This window comes from Phodopus roborovskii, unplaced genomic scaffold, assembly GCF_943737965.1.
Source record: "Phodopus roborovskii unplaced genomic scaffold, PHOROB, whole genome shotgun sequence".
Classification (NCBI taxonomy): domain Eukaryota; kingdom Metazoa; phylum Chordata; class Mammalia; order Rodentia; family Cricetidae; genus Phodopus; species Phodopus roborovskii.
The window spans coordinates 4,833,385-4,850,221 of NW_026126638.1; the positions used below are offsets into that span (position 1 = coordinate 4,833,385).

At 41.8% G+C, this 16,837-nt stretch overlaps 1 protein-coding gene across 1 annotated transcript; it reads right to left on the reverse strand.

The window, feature by feature from the left end:
- Positions 1-4,828: 4,828 nt before the first annotated feature.
- LOC127212886 (C-type lectin domain family 2 member F) lies at positions 4,829-16,703 on the reverse strand. Its single transcript, XM_051173080.1, has 5 exons — positions 16,676-16,703; positions 13,048-13,134; positions 8,483-8,670; positions 7,744-7,856; positions 4,829-5,012 (listed from the first exon to the last, which is right to left on the reverse strand). Exons 1-5 carry the CDS (start codon positions 16,701-16,703, stop codon positions 4,898-4,900), a joined length of 531 nt encoding a protein of 176 aa, XP_051029037.1. The 3' UTR covers positions 4,829-4,897.
- Positions 16,704-16,837: the final 134 nt, after the last annotated feature.

Genomic DNA, 16,837 nt, shown 5'->3' on the forward strand with positions numbered 1-16,837 from the left:
TAGTATAGGTTATTGGTTCCTTTCTAGCTCTGTTCTGCTCTGAACAAAAGTAGTGTTTTAAGAATTTTGAATTGTTTGAAATTTGTTTTCTTCTGTAACCCAAATATGGTGGACTGGAATTTTTGTATGACCTTGAAAAAGTTAAATTCTGCTATTGTTGTATAGAACATTCTGTATCAAAGTTGGTTAGTAGTGTTATTAAGTTATCAGTTATAACCTGTGTCTATCTTTCCGTTCAGTTTTTGCTTTGTGTATTTTAAATCTTAATAATGTGTGTGTGTGTGGGGGGGTGTATGTCTGCATGTATGTCTGTGCAGCATGTTCAGGCATGGTGCCAGAGGAGGCCAGAGGAGTGCATCAGATCCCCTGGGACTGAAGTTACTGGTTGGGAGCCACTATTAAGAGCAGCTGCTCTTCATGACTGAGCCATCTCTCCAGCTGTCTCCTATTTCTACATGTTATGTGTTTGTATGAATGTTTGCATGTGTGTGTAGGTGCAGGGCATGTGGGTGAGTGCCTATGGAAGCTAGAACTGATAGTAGGTTTCTCCCTGGATTCATCACCTTCCATTCAGAGTCTCTTGATGAACCTGGAGTTTGCTAATTGAGCTACTCTAATTGGTCAGCTTACACTGGTCATTCCCCTGTCTCCACCTCCTGACCACTGGGATTGATGGACAGGTGCCATGCCTTCCAGGGTTTTAGATAGGTTCTGAGGATCTGAACTCAGGTCCTCAGCATGTAACAAGGACTTCATCCATTGAGCCATCTAGCACCATGCTTCATGTATTTAATCTCTCTTATAAGACTATACAATCCTAATAATGTCTGTTAATTAATTGCACTGTTTGTCCTTGTATCTTTTTATGCATACCAATACTCAATAATTCCACAGAAATCTGTCTTGCTATCTAGTGTTGTAGGCAGTCAAGTTTTATTTTATGTCAGTTTTCAAGCACACATATTATTTGTAAGCATATGAGAATATGCCAATATACAGAAATATATATGCATTGATACATAGCATATGTGGATACACACATTTGCACATATATGCATGTATATAAAACACATGATTTTGAATATATGGGTATAATCCTGTATTTACAGAACTCCTCTCCATATTTCCAAGGGTGGTTGTATTTGTAAATGCTATACAAATGAAAGCTTATAAACACTAAGTTATAGAAGATATGAAATTCTACACTGAACTCTCCCAAAACATTGCACCTATTTTCAAAAGAAACAAAATTAGAACTAGTCCATGACCCTAGGATGCTCACTCAAATGTCTGGAACAGAAATGCTTAGAGTGATGAGAATTTACTCAGTGGGTTCATTACAAAGCCGGTTATGTTGCTGTTTCCCAGGTGGGAAAACTATGGACTCCTCTTTTTCTGGTTCAGAACTTTGACTTTATTGCTGAAAAGGGTTGTTATTGAAGTCATAGAAGGCCTCTAAATCTGCCTATCACCAAAGCAGTTGCTGTCACTCCAAAGGAAAGGCACTGAAGAATAAAGAAAAAAATGCACGTCTTATATAGGTAAATAAGGACAGGACCAACTCCTGAATTAAACCAGAATACAAACAGGTTCCCTTATGTGACTCTTGAGTCATGTGTCTGATATTGTTCTGGATGTTCAGGATATATGTATAAAGATAAAACAGAGGTAAGTCTCTGGACTCTTGAGGTTTCCATTCCAGGAAGAAAAGCTAAGACTAAAAACTGAGTTAAAAATAATAAGCCATATATCATTTCACTGTGCAGTAAGTTCTGTTTAGAAAAAGAATGGAAAAAGTTGGTCACTAACAAGGTAATGCACCAAGGGCTACATTCTGGCACAAGTGTGTCAAGGTGTTAAGCAAAGATTACCATATATAAAGGACAGGATGCCAGTTATATCTGGAGAGAGACTGTAGTGAAACATTACTTCAGACATAATGATATTGCTGATGTAAGGTCTCTGGTTAGCTCTCCAGGGGAAATGGAAAGATGGAAAATAATTCTGAGTTGTGTGACCCAATATGCACATGAGCGGTCCACGCTGGGTACCATCACTGGAGTAGGTTGGGAGTGGATGAAAACCACCCACCTATTGTGAAGAAAGGCATGATCATCACCATGAGGTTCACCCTTACGCCTTTCTTTGCCATCTTCTCCTTCAAAGTCCCATTCACCAAAGAGAAGTCTGGCTATATATATTTTCTGTCTCAGTACAGTTTGGTGGCAGATTTATCACACACAGATATAAGACTTTGTTCTTCATTGAGTTCTGGAGAGCTCTGGTGTACAAGAAAGCTGAGCATGTATGAGCCCCACTCAGACTATGTGTGACTCTCGTACAGTATGTGAGTTCTATTTAAAAACAAAACCATATTTTCCCGTTATCCCATTTTAAGCATTATTAAAGACCACTCCACACAGTGAATGAGAAATGTTGATAAAATCTTCTGATGAGGGCACCGATTCTACTTTTTCTGTTGATTGAATGTTTACATTGCACATGAGAAGGAACAGGATTTAAAATGTGGTTCTACCACCTAGTGTAATCCCAGGCAAATAATTTAAGCTTTAATTTACCCAGAGAATTAGCTATGGTATAAGAATACCATAGGTGTTAGGAAATGGTAATATTCAAAAGAGAATTCTTTATTACATTGGGGAACACAAAAACGAAGCTAAGGTAAAACATTATACAAAGGAATTTCATTTTATTTTGGCCTGCATATGTATATGAGCATGTATGTAGGTGCATCAAAAAGAAGCTGACACTGGATGTCTTATTCTGCTGCTTACCCCTTTATAATTTACTTTAAAATTTTAAAGTGTATATTTGTGTGCATGTATGAACATGAACAAGTCAGTGCACGTGCCCTTACAGGTCGGAAGAGGGCGTCAGATGGAGCTGGAGGGGCAGGTAGAGGTGGGTTCCTGGGCATGGATTTCAGGAACAGAACTGTGGTCCCCTCCAAGAGCAGCTACTCCATCTCTTCAGCTGTAGTCTTTGAGAAGGTCTCTCACAGGAACAGGAGCTTACATTTTCACAACTGGCTAGCCTGCAAGCCCCAGGGATTCTTTCTCTGACTTTCCAACGCTGGGATTATGAACTGAAGCTTCTAGGCTGGGCTTCTGTTGTGGGTGATGGAGAATAAAATCTGTGTTTGCACAGCAAGCACTGAATTGACTGATCTGTCTCCCTTATTTGTTTTTATAAATAGGATCTCACTATGGAGCACAGGCTGACCTGACCTCAGCAATCTTCTGCTTCAACCTCTGAAATGCTGGGGTTACAGGAGGGTAACACCTTCCTTTCCTAAAAGATGCAAGATATTTAAATTTTAAAATTAATTTGTAAATCAGCCTGCAAAGTAAAGGTCATAACATTTTCATACCTACTTTGTTCTTTTACTTAAGAGTAAATAATAAATTATGCTTTATATATTTTAATTAATATCTACTGGCTACTGAAAAATTAATAGGAATTTATCTTTGTTGTTAAATCCATTCTGGAGATGATACTAGCTAACACAAGACACTGTAGTTGAAGACCTGAGCTAAGGCTACTGTAAACACACCTCAGTTAATGCAGCCTGCAACCCAATGAGTGCCCTCCCACTATAATTATTTATAGAAGGTACCACACTGAGACTAAGGAAGATGAGCAGCTCTCACAGATGATAAAAGTGGAGGCAGGAGTTACTAAGAATGAAAGAAGTAGACTAGAGTCCCTAATGGAAACTGCTCTAGAATGCTCATACCCCAATCTGAACCAGTTCCTGTCTTTCCCAAGCTTGTCCCTATTTCAACTTCCAAAGGGCAAACCCAGGCTCCTGACCACAGAAAACTAAATGACAAGCCAGTCTCTAAGTCACAACGTTGCCTAAATGCTGCACAACCTTGCCCTCCCTTCTGGGATGAGCAGTAGCTGGCACTTATCTAGCCCAGTACAGGTTTCAGAGGCTGTGCATTTGACTCTCGTAAGTCCTTCCACCCCGCCCTCCTCCTCTCTCCCTGTCCTCCCCCTGATGGTCCCAATCCTCATGCCACATGTTTCTATTACCCTCTTTCCTCCTTCAGAGCTCTCACTCCACCCACAGTCCCTTTTCTAGTTTATGTCCTATGCTCCTCCACATATGCCCTTACATATAAAACCGATGCCAGGATCATATATGAGAAAAGACTGTGGTGCTTGAAGAGATTTTTAATGATGAGCAGTGTTAACCTCTTCTCCCTCTTCCCTCCAAGACCATTTCAGTATTATTCAGAGCCTGAGGGAAACAGCTTTGGGGAATCCCCGCTAATCTCTATGGATCCTTCAAGGTCACCAGGGTTCTTCTTCTGTGCCTCTCTGCATTCTTTCTGTCATTGTGGCAACAACAGATCCGGGATATCTCCCATCCTTCAGTTCAGCGTTTTGACTGGGAGTCTAGAGACCTGTGCAGAGTTGCTTGGTCTCCAGTGGTGACTTAAGGCCCAGGATCAGAATGGTTCCCATCATGCCCTCCTTCACAGTTCCTCATGGACCATGCATTGAAGGTGAAGAAGCTCCTGCTTCTCTTTTCTGCAGATTTCAATGAATTTCAGACGAGCAGAGGAGCTTTCTCTCTCTTCTCTCTGCCCTCCAGTGTGCCCCACTGAGATGAATCACTTAGGAGCAAGGTCAATTCCCACAGCCTCCAGTGCACCAACTTCGATGAAGCAGCAGTACCATCTCAAAGTCAGCCTAATCTCTAGGCTTCTTAATAACTATTTTTAAGATTAAAAAAAAATCGTGTAGGTGTTCATCAGTCAAATTAGATTTCAAAACAGTTTTGACAGGAACGAAAACACATCACCGTCGGTATAACATGCATAAAACAAGATACTGATCTTCATTTTCTTTTGGATGGAAGACTTCTTCAAGGGCACTGGCCTACTTTGCTACAAATATAATCTCTTAGGTCATCACAATTGGTACTGTCTATACCATTTTTATGTAAGAAGGCGCAATCACCGTGATCTTGGACTTTCTTCCTGGAACAGAACAAAGGGTAGACTTCTTTATTTATCAGATCCAGCCCAGCCTCAGAAAAATGAATCTAAACTTTGGTGAACACAGTTCAAATGTGTTCTGTGGAGAGGATGCTGTGTAAGCTGTTGTTCTCTTATGAGCCATCACACTTGACCTCGGTACTCTGCCGGGGAGGTACTGAGTAACTCCACCCCTCAGCAGCACAGCCTGGTACTTTGTGCTGCCAACAAGTAAGAAAATATCATAGTCCTTCAGAGAAGGGTCACATTCTTCCATTTATGTTGGTAACGAAAATGACTAAATCAACATATTTAGGCATTTAGAGGTGTTGTGTGGAGGAGTGTAGCTTGCATTTCAGGGAACATCTTTCATGCTTTTCACTACAGGTCTGTTATAACTTTCAAGTGTGGATTTACTTGGCCACTCAGAAACCAATTACATTATGAGATAGATATTGTTTACTTGATATGCAAGGCACTATGCAGAGTTACTAGGAATAGTTTTGAAGTTCCTACTTTAGGTCACATATATAAACATCAAACATTGAGAGTTCAAAATTACAAACTGCCTGACAGTGAGTCTTGGTGAAGTTCTGATTGTAATGTAATCAGTGCCTTATTTGGAGGGGCATGTGTCAGCACTGATATATACTTTGCTGATTTCTTGGAGACCCTCAGTTTTTGATCTTATCCTTTCCTAAGATATATGTGTTTGGTCAGTTCTCCAGTATCCTTGAAGAAGCAGTTGAAAGACCACCAGCCACAGATGCTCAGGTCGGGAGCCCTACATAAAATGATACAGGGTTTGCATAGCTCCTACGCATATCCCCTCATAGACTTCAGATTGTCCCTAAGGAACCGTGCTAGAATTGTGTCTGTGTTATGTAAGTGGTAGTTATGCTCTGTTATCAAACTCTCATGACAAGAAAATAAGCCAGGCATGTTCAGTAGAAACATAATTAGCTTACTCTCTACAGCTTTCCATCTGTGGTTGGTTGAGTCTGCACATGGAGCCTGTAGATGGATAGATGGAGAGGTCCTGCTGTACTCCCATGCCTACACATTCCCATGTGCCCATGTGCCAGTATTCCCATCAGCTGCTATAGGAATCCCATACATGGGAGCCCTACTCTCCATTTAAATATAAGGTATTTAAATATAAGCTTTTAAGAGGACCAAGTAAGATAAAAGACCTTTTTCTTTTAATTGATGTTTTTTGAAATTAGATTCCAGGCCTATCACCATGCCTGGCTTAAAATAATGTCTTGTTTTTTGGAGACAAGGTTTCTCGGTGTTAACATCCCTGGCTGTCCTGGAACTCAATCTATAGACCAGCCTGGCCTCAAAATCACAGCAATCCATCTGCCTCTGCCTCCTGCGTGCCACCACTGCCTGGCAAAACGATGACTTTTGGATAAACACTCATATAATATAATCTGACTGTTTTTGTTTTTCTTTTGCCATGTTGAGAGTGAACCCAGGTCTTTTTGCATGGCTAGGCAAATTCCACCACGGAACTACACTCCCCTACGGCATGTAGCACCAGTGCTCTTTCAAGTAGAAACAATTCAGGCACTTCCTTGAGCACGTACACAGGCTGAGCCATAGGAGGACATAGTGAGGGCAGCGTCTACACACCCAGGCAAGAGGACAAAAGAAACAGAGCCCAACAGCGCCTCGACTGTGGACTTCTAGACTCCAGATCAGTTGCTTACGATGTTCAGTCTGTGTCATTTATTGTAAGATCTTAGCAAAATAGCACTTTCACCAACTCATAGCCTCCCCCCTTTAAAAAAAATAAATAAATGGGAATACATAACATCTTAAACTGTTAAACTGCCAATATTTACTTCAAAAAAGCACCATAGGCATTATGTTTTGTACTCAAAGTTAACTTGTTTCATAGATGTCTTACATTGGTTTTCAAAGTGAAAAACTACAATTATTGGTTATATCGCTGCTTTCACGTCATTGTGTGCTTTTAATCTAAGTTTGATATAAATAGAATGATCGTGGAAACTTCTCTTGGTTGAAGAAATCTCTTGGTGAGGTACAATATAGTAACACCATGGAGCGAACACCTGCCTTGGGAAAGGAACTCGGTGCATGGAAGCCTGTGGCTCCTCTGGGAAAAATAGAATTGTCTTCCGAGCCCTTCCTCTACTCTAAGTTGCAAGAAATTTTAAATGTTTGCAGGAAAAAAAAAAAACAGAGTCTCATGATAACAATTAATTATTTAGGCATGGGACAGCAGAGAAGTTCTGGAATTTTGAATAAAAGGAAATCAAACATCTCTCTTCCCAATCACTTCCCATCCATAATGTTAGGCCCCTGAGGGCTAAAGACAACATAGCTGTCAGTAAATCTTCAGATACTCACTCTCCAGCAGTGAGAGGTGGCATGCATGCAGACGCGCGCTCACACACACCCAGAACATGAGTGCACAGCACATACACAGGAGTAAGCAGGGAAGAGTTAAAATGCTCAGACTTCTGTCAAGTCAAGAATGAAAGGAAGATATGTGCAACCCAGTTAAACACCCAGAAAACAGCCCTGGTGCTTGAGGGCAGATGCTCCCAAAAGACTACCAGTTTGTCTGGAGGTTCTCCTGGGTGTGTGCTGGAGGGCCAGTTTGGGAAATGCAGTTAAAGAGGCAGTGTATGTAGTTGTTTACAGAGTTGGAATTTTTACCATGATTTATAATTAACACTAACTACATCGTATGAAGGCTTACAAGTTATTGTATATACTTTCATCTGCCCAGACCCAGAATTTGCGAAAATTTCGTCTGTTCAGTCCAATCCAAAATGAAGATCGTAGTGTCTCCACGTGGCTCATCAAAGCTTCCTGTGACAAAACAGAGCACTATCAGGAACATCTAGCATCTCAGTACATGAAAAAGCACTGCCCTCGTCTGTGTCCATCACACTTCTACTACAGGTCCTGCAGGGGGCTGAGTAGCTAAACCCCATCTTTGTATTTGCTACAGCAAAGAAAATGAGTCTGTTAAGACTGAAGTTAGAATACAGCACTTTTGACCCTAATTCTGAAACACCTCCTTGTTTTACCTGAAGCAGAAAACTAAAGTCTCTGTAATGAATGGCCTTAAAGACCCTTGTGGCCATACCCATATTCATTCCTCTGCTACAGACAGGTTGATTGTTGATTGCCTGTCTATTTTCAGTTCCTTGACTATTCCAGGCATTTACCTATCTTAATCCCATGCTGCAACTGATACTTCCCCCTAGAGACGTCATCCCCTTGATGTTATTCCTGCGCTCAGATGATATCATTTCATGGAAATGTGACCTTGTCTCCAATCTACCCACTTGATTGTATATAATATACTCTGTAATTTATATATATTTTCTATGAGCATTTCTAGTTATCTATCTTCCCTTTTGACTTCTAACTTCCCCAAAGGTAAAAGATCTGTGTCTTAACTACTCAGCATGATAAGTGGGAAATCTAACCAGTTCCATCTTGGTGTCGAACTTAGCCAGGTTTGCTTCATAGCGTTGACAGTTCTCCTGTGCAGAGAGCCATGCATTTTTATGTTGAAAAAGAAAGAAGCAGTTCTTATTAATTTTATGCCAAGAATTCATGCATATCTTTGCTTCATCTTCGCACGTCTTATTTCTGATGATTCTGGTGGCTCCAACTAAAATGAACATATGACATGAAGAAACTGTCAGAGAAAAACAGTCTGACTTTCAGTGTGAAAGATTCACCTGTATTTCACACTGATAAGACAGGTTTCACTTTCACATTCAATTTCAGTCAAATGTCTTTAGTCGCTAACTCCACGATGACAGGTCAACCAAGAACACAGCGGGCGAGAAAGAAGCATTGCAGAATTAAGATCTCCCTGTAACTTAAAATACTAGTGACCAACTTCCAGAAATGTAATATACTCTGACTCCTTTTCTGATATTTTATACTACTGGAATTCATTTATTTATTCACTTCTCTTAAAATTGGATATGGCGCCTCAGATACTTTCCCACAAACAAATGGATTCCTCTGTAGTCATAACATTGAAGGGTTGGTTCTCTCCCATTGACCTAAGTGATATTAATTGTTTTTTAAAAACAGCATTTGCTCAGAAGTTGATGCTATCGTTTTGTCCTTTGTTCTTGGGGAGAGAAATCAGAAAAGGGAAAAACACTGAAGTTTAACTTTTCCACTTCCCATTTCCTCCTTAACTCACAGTACTAGATATATGAATGTTTGTAATTTAAGAAATGGCACAAGGGGTTATTATTAAGGAAAGGGGTCATAAAAAGGAGAAAGGGGAGAGACCGGCCTCTGGAGACAGGAGCAGCAGAAGAGGAGAAAGAAAAGAGGGTTGGGGGAGCAAGGGGGAGGGGACAGACAGAGAGGAGGAGAGAAAAAAGAGAAAGAAGGGTGGGAGGTGGGCGGGGCCCTTCTAAAAGGGAACACAGTGACTGTGCACAGGTGGTGCTCTTAGCGGCTGCAGCTGAGGGCGTATCCTATCAGAACCCCAAGGACAGGCCAGCACAGCTGTCTGAATACTAACAATGAAGTTATTTGTTTGTAAATAACCCTGAGAGAAACGGTATTTAAGGTATCGTTTCCCAAGCCTGGAAAAACACAACAAATGACTGCCTCCGACTCGAGCCTGTGAATGGGGGACTATTCAGTTGGAATCATTAATTATCAGTAAAGTTCTATATACACAAACCTGATATGACAGAGCAGCAAAAACACTCATTTCACTGGAATTACTTGAAAAAAGAAAGTCCCAAACTATCCTAAAATATTGGATTCAAATAAACAACTACTATCAAAGTCAGATAGTTGGTTCAAAACGTGGGCTATGAGAAATCCAGTTTTATCATTCATTCATCTGCTAGTGTATTTTTCTTTCATTTATACATCCAACCACACACAAGCTAAGCACTTAGCCTGTGGCAGACAGTTAACTTTGCATAGCTGTTGGAATACAAAACTGAATATAACATTAAAAAAAAAAAACCTTTGCTTTTATGAAAGTTGCATGCCTAAAAACACACAGTTGCTCATGAAGTGCATCCAGGTCAAGGGATAAGGACGACTGATGGATACACATTCAGGGTACAACATTCAGGGTAGGGTTAGACAAAGGTGATGCCTAAGTAAAGACCTGAGGAAAGGTGGACTGGGGAGGTGTGTCTGCCTCCAGGGTAGGACTTTTTTTCTAAGTAATGGGAAGAAATAATGCACAGATCTGAGGTGGGTGTGCCTGGCTTGCTCACTAAACAGTGAAGATGTCCATGTTCTTACAGACAAGTAAAGGATTAAGTAGTACAGGACATCAGTAGTCCAGAGTAACTAGGTGCATTAAGGGTAGTGTAGCCATTCACAAGGCTTTTCTCTAAGTGACTGAAAATTTTCCAGCAGTTCTGATGAGTCTTCTTAAAGTAAACTGTGCATATAGGTGCCATCAAGCATATGTGATTATGGAACCTTGTAATGTGGCCGGTTCAAATATGATTCACTTTTATTATAAAGTCAGAGAAGGAAAAATAATGTAAAATTCTCATTTCTAGAAAGTGTGTTACTATGTGATATAGCCACAGTTGCACTCAGAGATCAAGGGTAGAAGACAGACAAACCTTAGAGAAGAAAACGAGGTGCTGGCTGGTTAATGGGCAAGTGAATGGAGAGAGTTCACATTTGGCTCAGTGAAAGGATAGTCATAGTTTACTGGTTATATTTGGAAAGTAGAAAAGAAAAGAGTTTAAAAAATTGCATAAGGTGTGTTGACTTTGAAGTTAGAAGAATATGTTCACTGGTCCCTGAGATGAGGAGGACTGTAGATAAAAGACAGAGCGATGAGGATTTTGGCGTTGAGGCCATGGCTCAGTTAATACATTATTTGCTATTAAAGCATGACTACCTGAACTAAATCTCTAGAACTCAGAGAAAGCTAGGTGTGGCAACACTCTCTTATGATCCCAGCAGTGGAGACACAGATCCCTGGGAAGTGTTGGCAAGTCAGCTAAGCCTAATCAGAGCCTCAGGTCCCAATGAGGGGCCCTTGTCTGCAAAACAAGATGGATGAGTCTTGAAGAAAGACATTCAAGGCTGACTCTGGATTTAACCCATACTCTTGCAAACACACACACACACACACACACACACACACACACACACACACACAGAAAGAGAGAAAGAGAGAGGGAGAGAGGGAAAAAAAAGAGAGAGGGAGAGGGAGGGAGAAATATTTCAGCATGAACATGATTAAGTTTGAGATGTTTATTAGATATTCAAATTGCTAGATTGGTTTAAAAAACAATGATTGCATTCAAAGAAGTGTCCCAGATTGGAGATGCATTTAAGTGATAAAGTTTTGAGACCAGTTCGGAAGGCCAACAATGCTTCAAAGATTGGATGCATGAAGAGACATGTTTGAACACTGTGCCCCTAAGTGCAGGGGGAAAGGAAGGGACAAGTAAAGGAAATGAAGTCCGCAGTGATGTAGGCAGGATACAAACAGGGGGCGTGTACTGACTTGAAGGCCAAACAAAGGAGTTTAGGAAGGAGTTTTAAAATGTGAGCTGATATGAGCTGATGTCAGCACCAACCTGATAGACAGAAGTCAACATTTCATAGCCCTCTTCCTCATCATCAGTGGCTACACAGTTTCCACTCCTCTGTGATAGTCTATGAGTCTGGGATAGGGGAAGGGCTAATATAGATGATTTATCGACAGCTGGGCACTCACAGTTACTTAGATTGGCAGTTTGATCCTGTGTCTGCACCAATGACTACTCGCTTCAAAAAGGTTTTTTTTCAATATCAAGCCAGTTAAAATCCCAACACCAGGGAGGGAGGTCCTCTCTCTGAGATTCCATCCTTGTTGGATTGACAGTGGATCCTTGCAGAGGGAGGGGATGACACATCTTTGGAGACATGGCTGCAAGTAGGTTGTCTATATCTACATACAGGCAGTGCTAATTGGGTTCAGAGGGTTAGCACAACAAAACGAAAAGCATGGAACTGGAAGGGAGTTGCTGCAGACAGTGAAAGGGTGATGGGTATGATCAAAATATATTGTGTAATAGTATGAAATTTTCCGAGAGAAAACATTTTTAAAATGTGGATTGTCAGATAAGATGAAACAGATGATGGCTACGAGAATTAGCGTCATGATGTCTCTGGTAAACTTAACTGCAGGTTCCATGAGAAAAACAGAAGCAGGAACCTGGTCAAAGTGGATTTAATGGAGATTTGGAAAAGGCAGGTCACTGGAGTTTAGTACCATGGCAAGAGCCCAAGCTTAGCAAGAGCAAGGCCCTGGATCAGCTCTAAACACCAACGGTCTTCACAGAACGTGAACTAAGCCAAGCAGTCTGAGCTGGGGATGCCGTCTAGTGGCAGCTCCTGAGACCCCCAAAGAGAGAAAGGAAGGATGAATGGAAAGGAGGAAGAGGCAGGCAGGGAGCAGAGGAGACGGAGAGGAAAACAAAACCAAAGGAAAGATTTCAAGGGGTCCCTGTGTTAGGTAACAAACATCAGCAGCACTTAGGGGAAGGACAGGGGCTAATGAGATTTGGGGTATGCTGTGGCCTGGTTACACTGCTGATGAAGATGTCTCAGTGGACCATCGACAACAACACAACAAGAGTGTGTGAGAGAGGAAGGAGTGGTACTCATGACAGTAAGATGGCTCTTTACCTCTACCACCATCAATGCTGGCTCGATTTCCTGACATGAATATTGCACCTACAAGATCTTACCAGGGAACACACACACCCAGCTGATGGTAAACTTTACCTGACGACCATGACTCATACATAACCCCCTTTCATCCTGCTTCAAACTGAAGGAACTTGTGCACAGTACTTATGCTATTCTTTGACAGCTCTTTACTTGTGATTGTGGGTGTCCAGTTAGAGGGGAAACCCTTCCGGGCATGGAATCCCATTTTTTGAATGAATCAGCAGCAGCTGGCACTCTGAATGCAATGCATATTTATAAAAAGACTGATCTTCTAGGAGATAAAGCGGCCCTGCTGGAACTGATCACTTACATCTTCTGGGAAAACTGAAAAAGCCCCAAAGGAGAACAATAACACCACCACATAGCAGGGTCCAGAGGGTCAGCAGTTTCTTCCCATCTGCGGATAAGGCAAACAGACAGGTCATTATTTACCAGAGGAAAGCAGCAAGCAAACAAAAGCCCCGTTTAAAAAAGAAATCCATATTCACAACTCAGTCATTGACCTATTTGGAAAGGAAAGGAAGGTACTCAGGTGTGCCTTTGCATCTGTGTGCCATTTCTGAGAACTGTGCCATATGTTCCCCAGCAAGACTTGTAGAACAAAATCCCAAGTCCCCACCTTTCCCAGAGGGTTTGGTTTCAATTTGTGATCTTGTTCGTTGGTTTTGCTTTGTTTTAATGAAATGTCTCCTATTTGCAAGGAGGGAGGGAGAGGTGGTTGTGGTGGAGAGGTATGTTATCCGTCTCTATTTTTCCTTTTAGTTTTTAGCCTTTGTGTTGATGATGACGATTGCTTTTGTTTAAGGTGTCCATATGCATACCCTCTGCCTCACAGGCTAATCAAGGGCTACCCTCCCTAGCCCGCGAACAAACCCTGTCTTCTCCTTACCAAACGTTGTCCTGTGACGCCCGGATGCATGGCTTATCTGTGATGCTCTGTGTAAAGTTTCTATCATCATGGAGATGGCACTCTGGTGACTACAGAGGCTGAGAAAATTCTTAGGACCAAAGGAGAAGTGATAATCATATCCGTTGTCTTCACACCTTTGGACTCTGAGGGCTGAGTTTCTCTGGGGTCAGGGACGGAGCAAGACTGTTGGATGGATGATACAGCACCACTCTAGTGTGACAGGTCACACCGAAGCTGTGCTTGGGTTCAGAGAGCCACAAGATCTGTCACTGGCCCTGTCCTCACTGTCCCTGTCCTTGCTCCTCTGTGGTAGTAACGGCAGCAGCGTGAGGAGCCCCAACGGTGTCTTCTAGCAGCCCCTGATTGGCTGGCGATCACCACAGGGAAGCTTGATCGGCATCTACTCTGCCTTCCGCCATGCAATCAGCAGATCATGGCTTGCCTTTCCCTGGACTTTGTGTAGTCCTCCCCAAAGCTAAAACCTCATAAAGCTGTGTAGCTTAGGAGTTATTTCAACTAACTCTAAATTGCACTTATTCTATCTTGGTCTTTGAGGCCCACCCCCATTTGTTTCTGTTTTAATATCTCTGAGTTTTCAACGGTCATACAGGTTGTATAGTGAAATTTGGCAAAAGTAGGCCATTGTTTTTACATGTTTGCGTGGTAAATCAAGGCTGGTTTCCTACGTAGACACTGTCTTCCGCACTACAGCTCAGCATGATAGATTTCTGCATAAGCTGGACCCACACCTACAGATTTCAGTAATTGAAGGAGGGATTATAATTTTGTTGACTTTTAATAAACCCTCTGTAAGGATTCGGGCATTATGCTGGCCTATCCCTATCACCTGGCAGAATGCACTCAGGCAGTACCCCGGTCAGCCCAGGTGCAAAGGACCCCTTTAAAAGACAGACACCTCCCCCCCTCCGCCCACTTATGCTCTCCTTCTGGCTCCTCTCTTTCCCCGATCCTCCTCCTGTCTCCCTCTTCTCTTCTGTCTCTGTGTCTCTTTACCTCTTTTCTCCCCTTCCCTTCCCTTTCTAATAAAATGTCTCACTAAGCTCTGTCTGCCTGGCACGTTTGTTCCTCTGCCTCTGTCACCTTCGCCAGCCATGGAATCTCCCAAGGTCCCCCTCAAGCTTTATCATAACACCCCCAAACACTGAAACTATTCCTCATGTGTGTATTGCAAGGGGTATTTTAGGTCCATCGTAATTAAAACATTAGAAACATGGAGAATTGCCACGGTTTGTATATGCGGTGGCACACACCTGGGAAGTGGCTTGCACTTCTACGTGAGAAGACTCAGCTGTTTAAGTTTGCTTTTCTGTTAACTGTGATAAAACATTCTGCCCAAAACCTACCCAGGGGAGGGCTAGGTTTATTCTACTCACACACTTTCAGGCCACAGCCCATTACTGAGGGAAGTCAGGGCAAGAACTCAGGCAGGAACATGGAGGAGGAACCTGGATTGAGAACCATGAAGCAATGTTGCTCCCTGGCTAACTCTGTTCACAGGCTCGTGTTCATCCCTGGTCCACCCGTCTAGGGATGGTGTGACTCGGAGTGGGCTGTGTCCCCCTGCCTCGGTCATCAAGACAGTCTCTCATAGACATGGTGCTGTTCTGGTCTGTCCCTCAATTGAGACAATTGAGGCAATGCCAGTCTCCTCTCTAGCCAGAGGCAGTCCTTTGTCCTCCACGGGGACAAATACTTCTTCCTCCTTTTTCTGTTCTCTTCCCCTTCTTTCTAGTCCTCTATCTATTTCCTGCCCTTTGCCCACTTGTGCTGAGAACTTGGTCTTGGGGTATCCTGAGCTGATAACTGGTCCTTGCACAATGTGCCCAGGGACCCTTCTGTGTCATTGTTCCCACTCCTATGATTACATGTATGACTGCCATGCCAAGTTTTCTTGTGTGTGGAGGCGACTGAACTCTGGTCCTCCTGTTTGCCCAGAAAACACTTTATATATGAGCCATCTCCTTGGATACTGTATTGTTTAAACTTTGCTTATGGCATTTCTATGTTTATATTTTTATATGAATTTTGATAGCCATCTTAGCATATTTAAAATGTAAAGCTAGCCATTGTACATCATTATGGGGTATAGTGTGATATTTCAGCACACTATTACAATGGTGAACTCAGGCTATTAGGTTGCTTATAGTCTCTTATCCACTAAGCCATCTCTCTAGCCCCTAAGCTACTTATAATCTCAAACATATTATTTGGTGGGGGGGGGTGGAAGCATTCAAAATATTTCATTGTAATTATTTTTAATTATACTCTAAAATAGTCTTTTTAAGTATAATGGAAGTATCCATTATTGTTTTAATTCAACTAATGTTTATTGAAACTTTTACAAATGATTTTACACTGTTAATACTTCTAATGTTAAAGCATGCTTTCCTTTTCTTTAGTAGTTTAGAGTTGTTTCTTCAATACGGTTTTGTAAATATCTGATTTATTTGTACTTATGATTCTTTGGCTTTCTTTTAGTAGGTGTTGTAGAAGAAGTCTCTTTGGTTTGTTATCTTTTAAAAAATTAAAATATAATTACATTCCCCCATTCCTTTCCTCCTTCCAACCTCTCCCATTCTGTCTATTACTCCCTCTAAAAGTCATAGCCATCCTTTTCTTTGATTATAGTTATTTTACCCATATCTAAACAAAGAAATACACACATACAACTCACAGAGTCCATATAGTGTTGCTTGTCTGAACATGACAAGCAGCCTTAAAAATAATGCCAGCCTATCTAACATTATTTGTGTCAATATCACTAAAAATTTCAAAGAAATATTAAAGATATTAAAAAAATAGGCACCACCCACCGATGAGACACCCAGTCGGTAATGTGTAGTTTCCAAACCATGGAAATACCTAGTTTCCCTGAACAACAATACAGCTATGAACCACACAACACAGGGCACTGAACCACAGCTGGGAGCATGCATTCTTACAGTGACAACCACCGCTTGAGGGCTCTGTCAACGCCCTAAGGCAGGAAACCTGAAACCAGACTTACCTTTTTGCACTAAAATCTCAATCCACATGCGGTGTTTCAGTAAACCACCGAAAAGGGAAGGAAGCTGGTACCAGCATGACCCAGGTTATATCTTATGCTATGAGTCAATATTGCCACAGTTTTGAGCTCATTTGCAAGTAGTGGTGGTAGTAGTGTCTCATG